General features: G+C 38.9%; 1 protein-coding gene and 1 non-coding gene across 2 annotated transcripts; one reads left to right on the top strand and one right to left on the bottom strand.

Moving 5' to 3' along the window:
• The first annotated feature begins 1304 nt into the window (after positions 1 to 1304).
• On the top strand, positions 1305 to 1897 carry LOC122645483 (histone H4). Its single transcript, XM_043838794.1, has one exon. The coding sequence runs from the start codon at positions 1394 to 1396 to the stop codon at positions 1703 to 1705; it is 312 nt and encodes a 103-aa protein (XP_043694729.1). The 5' UTR covers positions 1305 to 1393; the 3' UTR covers positions 1706 to 1897.
• A 9898-nt stretch (positions 1898 to 11795) lies between these two features.
• On the bottom strand, positions 11796 to 11876 carry TRNAL-AAG. Its single transcript has one exon. It is a non-coding gene; the product is annotated as a tRNA-Leu (tRNA).
• Positions 11877 to 12267: the final 391 nt, after the last annotated feature.

Genomic DNA, 12267 nt, shown 5'->3' with positions numbered 1-12267 from the left:
TGTCTTGCAAGAGATCCATAGGCGTCTTTGGGAAAATGGTGACTTAAATATTGGAGCAAAGAGAAATTTGGCCACTTACTTTGTCTTTTGCATGACACCTATTCAAAGCGTGCGCTTCTAGAGTTCTTTGGTACGACGTGGTTTGGTTTTCAAGGCACATCCCTCGACACAGCTTTATAGTTTGGCAAGCCCTCTCCCAATCCTTGCCAACTAGTTCCTTCCTTCTTCACAAACAGTTAGCTAATTTTGTGGGACATGAGGTATGTGGGATGCTTTGGGGAGATCCCGATTTTGTTCTGTGTAAATTTTGTAATTCCCTGTAGTAGGTTATCTCGCAATCAACAGTGAAAAGCTTATAACAGTGGGGTTTATTTTTTGTAATTGTATTTCTTTTGGGTATACGTATATGATAATCATGCAATTATATTTTTGTCTTTCAATTCTATCATATTTTTTACTAACCTTTAACCCCATCCTAAAAAAATTATATATATATAAAGGATAGGATTCCACACACTTAGAGAAATATCCTATACTGTTACCAAAAAAAAAGAGAAATGTCCTATACCACACTAATGGTAGCGCATGGAATAAATATCATCTACATAGGGCACATGGTTAGGAAATGAGAAAAAAAAAACTGATGAAAAAGACTCATTGTTAAGAGGGGTGTCTCAATCCGGCTCTTCTCAAGGGAGCCCAGCGCCTAGGGAGTGACCAGTGAGGCATCCAATGGCACTGGGCTGCTGGGCATGTCGGGATGCTCGCTCTCAACATTCTAGTGCAGTTGGATGCCTCCTTGGTCACTCCGTGGAGACGAAGCCGACGCTACTTTAGCATAAATATTAATGAGCCGTTAGCAGAATTTATCAAAAGTCTAAATTTCGTCATCAGAAGCATGTAGATCCCGGACTTGACTCTTGTGCAGTCGTGGTGGGAGCTGCACAGATGCAGCACGAAAACCAACACAAAGGCCAAAATACAGTGGGTGGTCATTTGTGAAATGACTATCTTATTCTCTGTTTTTGCAGTGATTTAGCGGTGCTGCATCTATGCAGCTCTCGCCATGACTGCACAAGATCTTTTTCCGCAGATCCCTGCCCAAAAAAGAGCTGTCCACGTCATCGATCCGGGACTCCATAAAAATCCATTATCGCCCGTCTATTCTCAATCGAGCGGTCCAAACGTTACTCTTCACACGGCTCGAACCCCGAAACCCCGCCAACCCAAAATTTTGAAATTTCAATCGAAAAACCAAAATCACAAACCCTATCCATCTATATAAACCCGTCCATCCATCAGTCCCTCCACTTCATCATAAACTAACGCAATCCTCCAATAATCTTCACCTAACTTTTCTCTTTCGTTTCGATCTCTTATCGTCTCTGCAACAATGTCTGGTCGTGGAAAGGGAGGTAAAGGTTTGGGCAAGGGAGGTGCCAAACGTCACCGTAAGGTACTAAGGGATAACATCCAGGGTATCACCAAGCCTGCGATTCGTCGTCTCGCCAGGCGTGGTGGTGTGAAGCGTATCAGTGGTCTTATCTATGAAGAAACTCGTGGGGTTCTGAAGATCTTCTTGGAGAATGTCATCCGTGATGCTGTGACCTACACAGAGCATGCTCGTCGTAAAACCGTTACTGCTATGGACGTGGTTTATGCTTTGAAGCGACAGGGCAGAACTCTCTATGGTTTCGGTGGTTAGGGTTCGAGGGTTCATTGTATTCGCTTTGCAGAATAGAATCATCGACAGCTTTGAATTTTCTTTTCCCCTTTTGTGGTTTTGTTGAAGCTTGTAAAAATATTCAGATCTTCTGAATGATTAAGGTCTTTTGATGATATCTCAGCCTTCAATTTTAACGAAAATGAAATTGGTTTTTGTGAAATTTATCTTGAACGTTACCTATTGTTCTTCTAATTTATTCGATTTTGTTTTGTGCTACCGTGAGCCAGTTATGCATTCAACATGTTTGTTGAATGGCTCATCCCAGATGGGTTTTGTTGATTTCCTTTAATGACCCAATGAACAATAGACATTCCACTTCCTAAGAGTTTACGGATCTAGGGTAAATTCGTTATTGTTTAGGTGGACTGTTAACATCCACTGTTTTCCCGTCTGGCCCACGTTAGTATGAATGGGAATCTGCTAACATGAGCTCGTCGTCTCGCCAATTGCCGCCACTAGTTCTTTTAAGTTCTGCTACGCACAATTATCTACATAATTCTGCTATGCTGTTGTCAGTCATTTGGCTTTTCTCATCTGTAAAAATCCTCTGCCGTACCGTGCTGCAGAGTGTGCCGTGCACATCCTGCGGCTCTGCAGTATGTCAGAGGATCCGGACTCCTTTTCTCAGTCTTTGTTGATTGGGCTGTATGATGAGGTTATTTGTGATCTGAGGCAATGGTGGGCGCTGTTCATTTTGCCGTCTTGGCTGCGTGCATCGTCCTCCTCGTACCCATGGGGTTGGCAGGTTGACATCTCAGCCGCAGCAAGTTGCTCTTCTTCAGCGGAGTGCTCTTCATAACCCTCGCAATAGGTGTTCACCTCATGCCTTATTTCCCTTCCATTGCTGATGTCCTATCTTCTTTAGCCTCTGTTGTGATAGAGAATCGTAAATCTTGTATCTCTTTCCTACATGAGATTGTCTGGGATGTGAAACCAATTATGGTTAGTCAAGACTTGATGAATAATAGTAGTTATGAAAAGTCATGGACTTGGGGAAAATCTACGTCTGTGATTGCTTGTGGATTCCAGAAATTGAGTCGTTTGGATGCTTCTGATCTCCTTAATGGTTCGTGGATTGTTGTAGCTGGGGACTCACAAGCTCGTCTGGTTGTTCTGGCGTTGCTGAATTTGGTAATGGGTCTGGTGGAGGTGGAATTGGTTAGGGGAGATCTGTTTAAACGACATAGTGATTACAGGGCAGTAATTGATGAAATTGGGTTGAAATTGGATTTTGTATGGGCTCCTTATAGCAGGTATTTGACTCATCTTTTGATGGGTTTCAAGGCCAACCACCAGTATCCAGATGTTTTGGTAATGGGTTCTGGTCTGTGGCATATGCTGCATGTCAGTGATGCATCAGATTATGGTGCTTCTTTAGGATGGGTAAGGAGGTCTGTGGTTTCACTAATGCCTGTTTCTCCAGAATATGGGAATGAAGGGTCTGTCACAGGTTCCATTTCTATAAGATCATCCCACATGTTTTGGCTTGGCATGCCAACATTGGTTAACTCAATGTTGAATACAGAAGAGAAAAGACATAAGATGAACGGTGCAATGCAGGATACTTATGATAGAGAGCTTTATGAAAGTAAGCTTTTGTGCCAGTCTGGGGGTCCACTATTGCTGATCGATATCCGATATTTGAGTAGAAATTGGGGGCCTCGATGTACAGTTGATGGGATGCATTATGATGAAGCAGTTTATGAATCTGCAGCTCAGATCATGTTAAATGTGTTACTTATTGAATCTCATCAGCAGCTTTGAAGAGTGCGACTGTTTGCTTGCTTGCTTCCATTCTTTGCATCTTCGCATGAAGAATAATTCAGTTTGAAGGTAACTCATTAAATTCAAAGCTTTGGATCCTTGCAAGAGGTGGACTTTTGCCCCTAAATATTATCCGTTTCTGCATTTCTTCCCCAACACTTGAGGTAACTTGGCTTTGATTTTTTTTGTTGGTGTCTAGATAATAGTTTTCAGGGAAAGAGGAGCAGGGAAATGGAAGTGCCTTTTTTTAAACTCTCTCTATCCCAGATGCATATCTTTTCACCTGTATTTTAAGGTCAGAGGAGAGGTGGGATATACTCCACCTTCAAATTTGAGGTGAACAGTTTGAAAAGTTGTACTTGTAACATACATGTCTCTCAATTTTTATAGCTTGTTGAGGTATTTGGGCCTTCTTCGGTTTGTATTTTGAGTTGTATTTTAGGGTTGTGTAGCACAACTTTGAAGCAATATTGGTAATATTTAAGCGTTTACCTGGACTTTCCTTATTGTTGAAATCAAAATGAGATTTGGTGTTTGTTTTCCAGAGAAGACAATTGTGTTAAAATAAAAATTAAGAAAGTTTATATCATCATTTTTTATTTAAAAAAATACCTATTCACATCTTTGGCTGATCATTAAGAATACTTTGTAGAATTGTAAGAGTGTGCTTGTATGCTATAATTCATCTCAGCTTCATGTTATGGATTCCACAGTATGTCTGAATGTTTAGGTACCATATCTTTTACTTCTATGGTTGTTTTACTATGACTAAGGATGTCTCTAACATGGTTTGGCCCTTGTTGACATGGTTTAGTGGATGAAAACATTCCTTTACTGGTATCCATTGGGGCCTGTAGGTCTCTCATGAATTTAGCTTTTCCAGGTTTAAATATGCAATGCCTTGTTTCTGTTAGGCTATGTTTGGAAGCCAAGAAAACAAAAGAAACATATGGCCTTGCTTTATTAGACTTTTCCTTGTACCCTTCAACTGTTCATATTGTTTGGTCCGATCTTGACTTTGTAACCATTGTTTTAGTATATTTTTTGCTGCTTGTAAGAGTCAGATTAGGCTGCAAAATGGATATTGTACTGGGGGGCTGCATGTGAACCAGAATTGAGTGTTAGGTGAGCCGTTATGTTGTAGTTATAGCCTTCACCTTGTGCCAGGCCTGGCACTACGGACTTTGTGCTACTTTTCCTTTTTTTGTTTGTTTTTGGATAAGATAATTATTTAAGAATGAATCCCAAAAATTGTTGTATTGGTTGGATGGAAGCCAAAGCCTAATGCCTCTAATATCTAATAAATTTTCTTTCCCCATTATTAGCTTAGAGGGAGAACTCTACGCAGTTGAAAGTTGAGACTAGAATAATCTAGTTTTATAAAAATAAATTAATATGACAATAGTATGTTCATTTTGTGAGGTCTAATTGTTCCTTTGTTAGGTTGCTCCAAAATATGCTCTTTATTAGTGTCATTGATTATCTTTGATCTCTATTGTTAGTCTTGTACACCACCTACCCGGAAAAAGAGAGAAGAAAAACCTTTCTTGGCTTTAGCACCTTCTACTCATGGGACACCCAGTAAAATACTGTGAATCTCAGGCCAAAGTATACCCGTCATGAGACCTATTCAACTGGTCTATGTCATGAAGTGATATTATTCAACTTGTCTAGGGCATTTTCTATGTATGAGTATTTTTTTGGGGGAGGGGATGTAGACAACTTATTTTGTCACCCCGGATATTGCCCTGACGATGATGAGTATCTCTCGAGGCTTAAGGAATATTGTATCTATAAAATTTGGGGATTTTCCCATGTTCCCTGCCTTGCCTACAAGTCGTACATGTAAATTGAACAAAATACCCTTGGAGGGTAAATTATGATGGAATATGCTTATTTGACTTGAAAGTTTGCCGGTATGTTTGAGTGATAATTTATCTTGTCATACTCAAACTTGGTATGGAAAGGAGTTCATTTGCCTCTTAATTGGGAGGAGATTCCATTTCAACCGGGTGAGACCCATACTAGAGATGGTCTTTGTTGACCAGTACAGTCCTCGATTTTTATACCAAGTAAAATATGCAAAATATGTGAAAAATGGCTTTTGAATCGTTCGATTTTTGATTTAAACATACAGAGCTTGAGGTGTAGGCTTGTAAATCATTTCCTGCTCAAAGTTATTTCATTCTTGACTTGAACACAACAAGAGCTAAGGGACCTGCAATGGTCACACTCTGCTGCAAACAAAGATGATGCGGGTGGGAATCAGAGTTCTGACCAAGATTGACTAGAGAAGCTGAGGTTTCAACTTCAGAGAGAGGTAAAACATTTGAAAACTGTTAAAAAATTATTTATCCACCCGTGTCCCCCTTTGGATAGTCTGCCGTGTTAGAACTCCTGTATGATATACATATTGTTTCCTCCCTTTCCTATAAGATTGGCCTTTTAGAGGAAGCGGTTTCTACATGGTATTAGAGCAGGCAGGGGTCACGGTATCGAGTCCCCCTGGGAGCGGGCAGGTGTTAAAAAATTATTTATCCACCCGTGTCCCCCTTTGGATAGTCTGCCGTGTTAGAGCTCTTGTATGATATACATATTGTTTCCTCCCTTTCCTATAAGATCGGCCTTTTAGAGGAAGCGGTTTCTACAAAAACCTTGACTCTTCTTTTTTTCTCCCCCACTGCAAATTTATGGTAATTTGATCATGTTTTCATCCATGGTAGTTTGAGCTTTTTCCAACAGTAACAAGATCTCCCTCCAGATCATTAACCTTAAAGGAATTTCTCCCCCTTCATTTTCTAGGCTTTTTATGCTTTTCCTTTTATAGCTAATGTGGCCATGGTTTTGTGAATGCCACTTGCAGATCTTGCTGTGAGAAATTAGCACTTCCTGCCCTGAGATTTGTCGATTTCCTCTTTTATTGAATAGGTAAACTTACTACTGCATCAGGATTCTGATTTTATCATCAATTTTCATATACTCTTTTTTCATGTTTCAGTTGTCGATTTTGATTTTCAGTTACTTCTGCTATGTTTGTTTTGTTTTCCCCCTATCCATTTAGACATTTTTCGAGTTCTCTGATCTGGATTGCTTGCTGCAATCAAATTATGACTGATGAGAGCTCTTTTTAAAATTCCTCTCATGTTGAATGATGCTCTCTGTTCCTTTATTATTGGAAGTCTTTTGTTCCTCCATTGTTATTTTCTGTCAATCTTTTTCTTCCCCCCTCTTTTTATCCTTGATAATATATGGTGCTGCTCATCCTCCTTGGTGATCAGATATTTCTGTTAAAAATCTTCTTTTGATACTTGAGCATACATACAGAATGCTTCTGCATCAGTTTTCTTGATTTATCATCTTTTTTTGAAACAAATGCATAATTGTTTGTTTCTTTGCACAATTGTAATATACATCATGATTCATTTATTACAATATTCGTTGTCTGTGGAACTAATATCAGAAGCTCTTTTAATATACTCGGCCTATTGTAATCAGGTTTTGTAGTCTCTCCAGTATTGGTGTTACTATCTCCCAAGTCCCATCAATTATAGGATACCCCTATGGATGGAACTAGTGAAATTGCAGAGACTTCGTCCTTTGCTCATTTCTTAAATATGTATCTTGGAAACGAGTATTCAGTTGTATTTTCTTTTCATTTCTTCCTTGTGGAAATCATATAGATGGTTGGTTTAACATTTCTTCAGTTTTAGTGTTATATTTATCCATTGCTTGTCGCTGATTTAACTCAGTTTTCTATTGGTTCAAATAAGATTTTATCCTTTGTATCTCTGATTGAGTCTTGGATACTTGATAAAAAAACTAGATGGACAAATGATGTGAGTGTATAAATAAAAGGTATGGAAGTGTTGAGATGATGGTGTTGAGTGTATGTGTATGTGGTTGTTGGGGGGGGGGGGGGGGGGTTGTGAGGTGCCATGGGGTGGGGTTGGCCATAAAGGTGTTTGACCTTTGAGATAGTTACTGAGAGTAGAAATCAATATGGACTGGGGATGTAGAATGTGACAATAATGGTTGTGTTCACTGAAATTCCTAAAACCAAGTTGAAGATTGCGTGTATTGACAATATAGAGATTAGATGGACAGTCTGAATCCGATGCCCTATTGCTCTAAAATGACCTGAACTTTACAGTTCTAAATACACCTGTAGTGGGGTCATGTAGACAGTCCATTGTTTGAATAAGCAGAGTTCTGCTGCCCTTTCTAAACTTTGTATTATTTTCTCTTCCATGTTCTAGTTCTAAGTTGGAAGGGAAGAGGATAATCTTTCTAAATTGAGAGCAATTGTTGTTGTCAAGATCAAACTACAATAATGATAGAATTGATAAAATCTTTGCGGTTCTGCCTTGGCACAATGGTTAAGTTGTGCTATTACAACCTGTTGGTTGTGGGTCTAAAACTTGAAAACAGCCTCTCTTGCGGAGCTTGGGGTAAGGCTGCATACATTTGCCCCTCCAACCTTTCAATAGCGGGAGCTTTGGCTCTTTTTTTTTTTTGTTGGGTGGCGGAGGTGTGTATGCACTTGCTGAATGTTCCCATTTAGTTGGGAAAAGGTTGAGTTGATTTGAGATGCACAATATTATAGATATTATGTCATGATATGCATCATTTTTATAATTAATTTAGAATCAAGTATTCTTATATCCACAGTCAATAGAGAACAATGAGGGTATTATTGACCATTTGTAAATGTGAGAGGGATGGGGGATGGGGAGAAGACATTTATGGCCATTGATTTTCTTCACCCATGGTGAAAGAAATTTTTTTCCATTAATTTACGTGATAAACTCCAGATGATCATATGTGATTAGTCTCATTGTACAATTATGTCAATGTACCTCATTAATTTTAAATCAAATATGATATCAGTGGCATTTCTTATAATTATGGCCCACATAAATTTTTTTTTTTTTTTTTGATGAGAAAAAATTGGGTCCTATTTGAGTCCTTCCTTAGGATAGTACAGATGTTGCTCACAAACAAAGACAATGGCAATTCTATAATTAAATTGGACAGAATCAAGTTGTAGGTGGGCTTTATGCAAGTAGGGACCAACCAGTGTTTCATAGGACAATTTTTTTTTTTTTTGGTAAAGGGGAATTTCATTCCAAAGGGGGGCTAATAACATACAAGGAATCAAGATTACACAAATCTGTCAACCAAGGAGTGGAAAGTGGCCAAGCCGTCCTGTTAGCCAAGGACAAGGCCATCCGGGCTAGAGAGTGCGCAATAGAATTGGCCTCCCTAGATACATGGACATAGATACAGTCAGTCAACTTATCGGTGAGGTGGTGAATATCCCATATTACATTGGATATCAGGAAGGGGGGAGCGATGGAGCTGTGATTAATGAAGTTCACCACCGCAAGGTTATCAGATGCTAGGTACACCTACGGCAGCTTCAGCTGAACAGCCATCGCCAGACTCTCCCGCACAGCAAGGGCTTCCCCTAGAAGAACATCTTGAAACGGCACTGGAACAGACCAAGCTCCTATTGTAGTGCTGAGAGGGTCCCTAATCACAAAGCCAATCCCACTGGAACCTGTGTCAGTGCACAGAGCCGCATCGCAGTTTATCTTGAAATAACCAGAATCGCTGCAATTCTCCACACGCACATCTGCAGAAGGATAGTTTGTAGCCACTGACTTCGGCATGGAGTGACCCCCCAGCTCCCAGAATTCATCAAAAGCCTTCTGAGCTTTGCCAAAAACGTCCATAGGAGAGCCCCAATTGTGGTTGAAAACTAAATCATTTTGCGCCATCCACAAGTACCAACACATGAACGATGCTTTGCTCAAAGTTTCGATACTACTTTGCTTTGATGGAAACTTGAATTTGTCCCAAGATTGAAGCCACTTCCAAACGATGTTCATAGGACAATTAAGAAGTCTCCAATGGTGATCCTTTATGGATCCTGTGCAATAATAGTAATATTAAGAAGAGACAAGGTTCTCATGACATCAATGCGGGGAGGAATCTGTACACCACACCAATGTTTGTAAAATAATAATAAAGAAAACCCATGTGAGAGGAAAATTGCATTCTATTATTCTGTAATATAAATATAATAATATGTATCAATTTCAACATCCACTTTTACAAAAGTCGGGAGTTTATCAACCCTCGCCTTCACTACCTATTTATGAGCGATAAAGACCTCTTTCTTGAATCTCTTAATAAAACCCAAAGTTAAAACATTTCATGAGTTTTTTTTTTTTAAATAAAGGAAATTATAATTAAAGGGAGGAAAAGTCTGAAATACATACACTAGACCTGTTACATCAGCCTTGTATTGCTAGCTTATGAGCTAGAAACACAAAAGATCTGTCTTGTTTACATAAATTAAAACTTTGGAAAGATTCCAAAATATGTTTAATGTCCCAAAGAATAGTGAACATTCCCCAAGGCCATTCTTTAGTAGATTGATTGAGACATTGGACTAAGTCCTTGCAATCAGTCCAAATGTTGAGATGCTCTCCTCGCCAATTTCCTAATTGTCGTAATCCGAGGAGCAATACTTGTGCTGTTCTTGTATAATCAGAGTTTGAGTACGCACATAGTAAGTTATTGTTTTGGAACAAAATTGCGGCCCAGCCTGTTTCCCCTGTTTCTGCCAGAAAACTACCATCACAGACCATGGTTAGTGAGTCAGAAGGAAGTAAGGTAATAAATTCATTTTCACTTACTCAGAAAACACTTCAAGAGTTGCAGACATCATATTACAACAAAAAGTTCCCAAGGCCATCCTTTAACAATTACCTGCATGACCCAATCTACCATTACTTGATAATCCGTCCAAACTACTACATGCGCCTACCCCTGTTCTTTTGCTCCTTGAAACTTTTGGTATACCACCTGCATCTCTGATTCTTGAGTATTTTCCTACAAAACCATTATTCATATAGACTACAACAAAGTGAGAGTTCAATAATAACATAGCACCCCATCTTGCAACTCCAGATGATGCCTCATAGCTGCCATCACAAATTATAAGATATGATATCCCTTCTCACAATGTATGGTATACATCAAGGTTTCATACAACACTAGATTGGTTTTGAGAGATTGACTAGTAAAATTGTAAGTAAATGAGCTTTATATCGAGAACTCATTATTTATTAATGGTTCAAACAAATAAGGTTGGGTTTGGATATTTCTGTTGAAATATAACATTATTAGTACACCCCAAGAAGTAGAAGGGTATTTAGCAAATACAAACAGTAAAATATGTATAAGAGTTGCGATGGCAATTTTTGGGAATCCAAAACAGTATTTTTCCCTCGAGTAAGGACATTTTTAACAGTTTTACCCCGACCTCCCCTTCTTCGATCACGATTCTTAATTCCAACGAGAGACGAGACCACCCACCCCTGCACCCACAAGCCCTATCCCCCTACTGCACCCCAACCCACTCTGTCTGCCCCTACCTCCCCCCTCCCTTCTTCCTGCCATGCCCTTGCGTCCACAAGCCCTGACCCCCTGATGCACCCCAAACCACCCTATCTACCCCCCTTCTTCTTCTTCTCCTTCCTGCCACCCCACCCGTCCCTACCCCTAGCTGCTGCTGCTGCTGCTGCTTCTTCTTCTTCATGCAACCCTACCCGCCACTATAATCCCACCTGATGGTTCTGAGAAAGCCGAAGTTATTTGTATAGACATTCATCCTCATATGGATAATGAAGATACTTGGTCACTCGACTCACTCTAGTATTTGTTCATAAATCGGACTTTTTAATAAAAGTGAGGACAAAATCATCTAATATGACGCTATTGATTAAGGGTGTTAAATGGTTCGGTTCAATTTTACCCCAAAAAAAATGATTTGGTTCAAACCGTTTACTTAATCAGTTTCAATTTTGAAACCATAATCGAACCATCTATTAAACGATTTCACGGTTTCGGTTTTTAAGCGGTTCGGTTTGATAAACAGTTTTTGTTTGATTTTGGCACATTTATGTATATTTAAGAGTGTTAAACGGTTTATTTGATTAGTCGATTTGGTTCAGTTCAAACTGTTTAATTAAACGATCTTAATTGTGAAACCATAACCGAACCATTTATTAAACGATTTCACGATTTAAACGATTCGACTCGGTTTCGATTTGATTTTGACACCCTTATTACTGAGTGGCATTTCAAAAAACTGTTTTATATTATAGGAGAAATTAAATAAAAAGAACTATTTTTGTTAAGAGTGGGATTTCAGAACCCTCCCCCTTCATACCAATCTATTTTAACAATTATTTGAAAACTCTATTTTATTGTGTGAAAAAAGTAACAAATTTCTTGTTGAGAGTGGGATTTGAACCCACGCCCTTTCGGACCAGAACCTTAATCTGGCGCCTTAGACCAACTCGGCCATCTCAACACATTAAAATATTGTCTAACTTGTTATAATAAATTTTACTAAAACATTTCTTGAGCGGTGATAACTAATATTGAAATATTCTGATAAAAAAAAATCTCCTTTTAACATGTTTTACCAACTCGAGTACATCACTGATTTTTTTTTTGATTAAATATATTAAACTATAGTAAAAGAGTTTGTACAATATTGTCCCTTAACACAAAATCCTTTTGGTGGGCTGTTACATAGGTCATTACAATGTCATCGACGCCACGTTTGTTTAGAAGGACTTAGGTAAGGTGGGAGAATTTCTAAAAAAAAAAAAAACAGGTAGAGTGGGAGAATTGGGATGAGAAAATGCTAATGTAGCACTTCAAAATCCCACCCCAATTTTGTTTGGGTAATTTGGGTT

Source organism: Telopea speciosissima, chromosome 11 (assembly GCF_018873765.1).
Source record: "Telopea speciosissima isolate NSW1024214 ecotype Mountain lineage chromosome 11, Tspe_v1, whole genome shotgun sequence".
Classification (NCBI taxonomy): Eukaryota; Viridiplantae; Streptophyta; class Magnoliopsida; order Proteales; family Proteaceae; genus Telopea; species Telopea speciosissima.
This window is presented reverse-complemented; position numbering and strand designations above follow the sequence as displayed.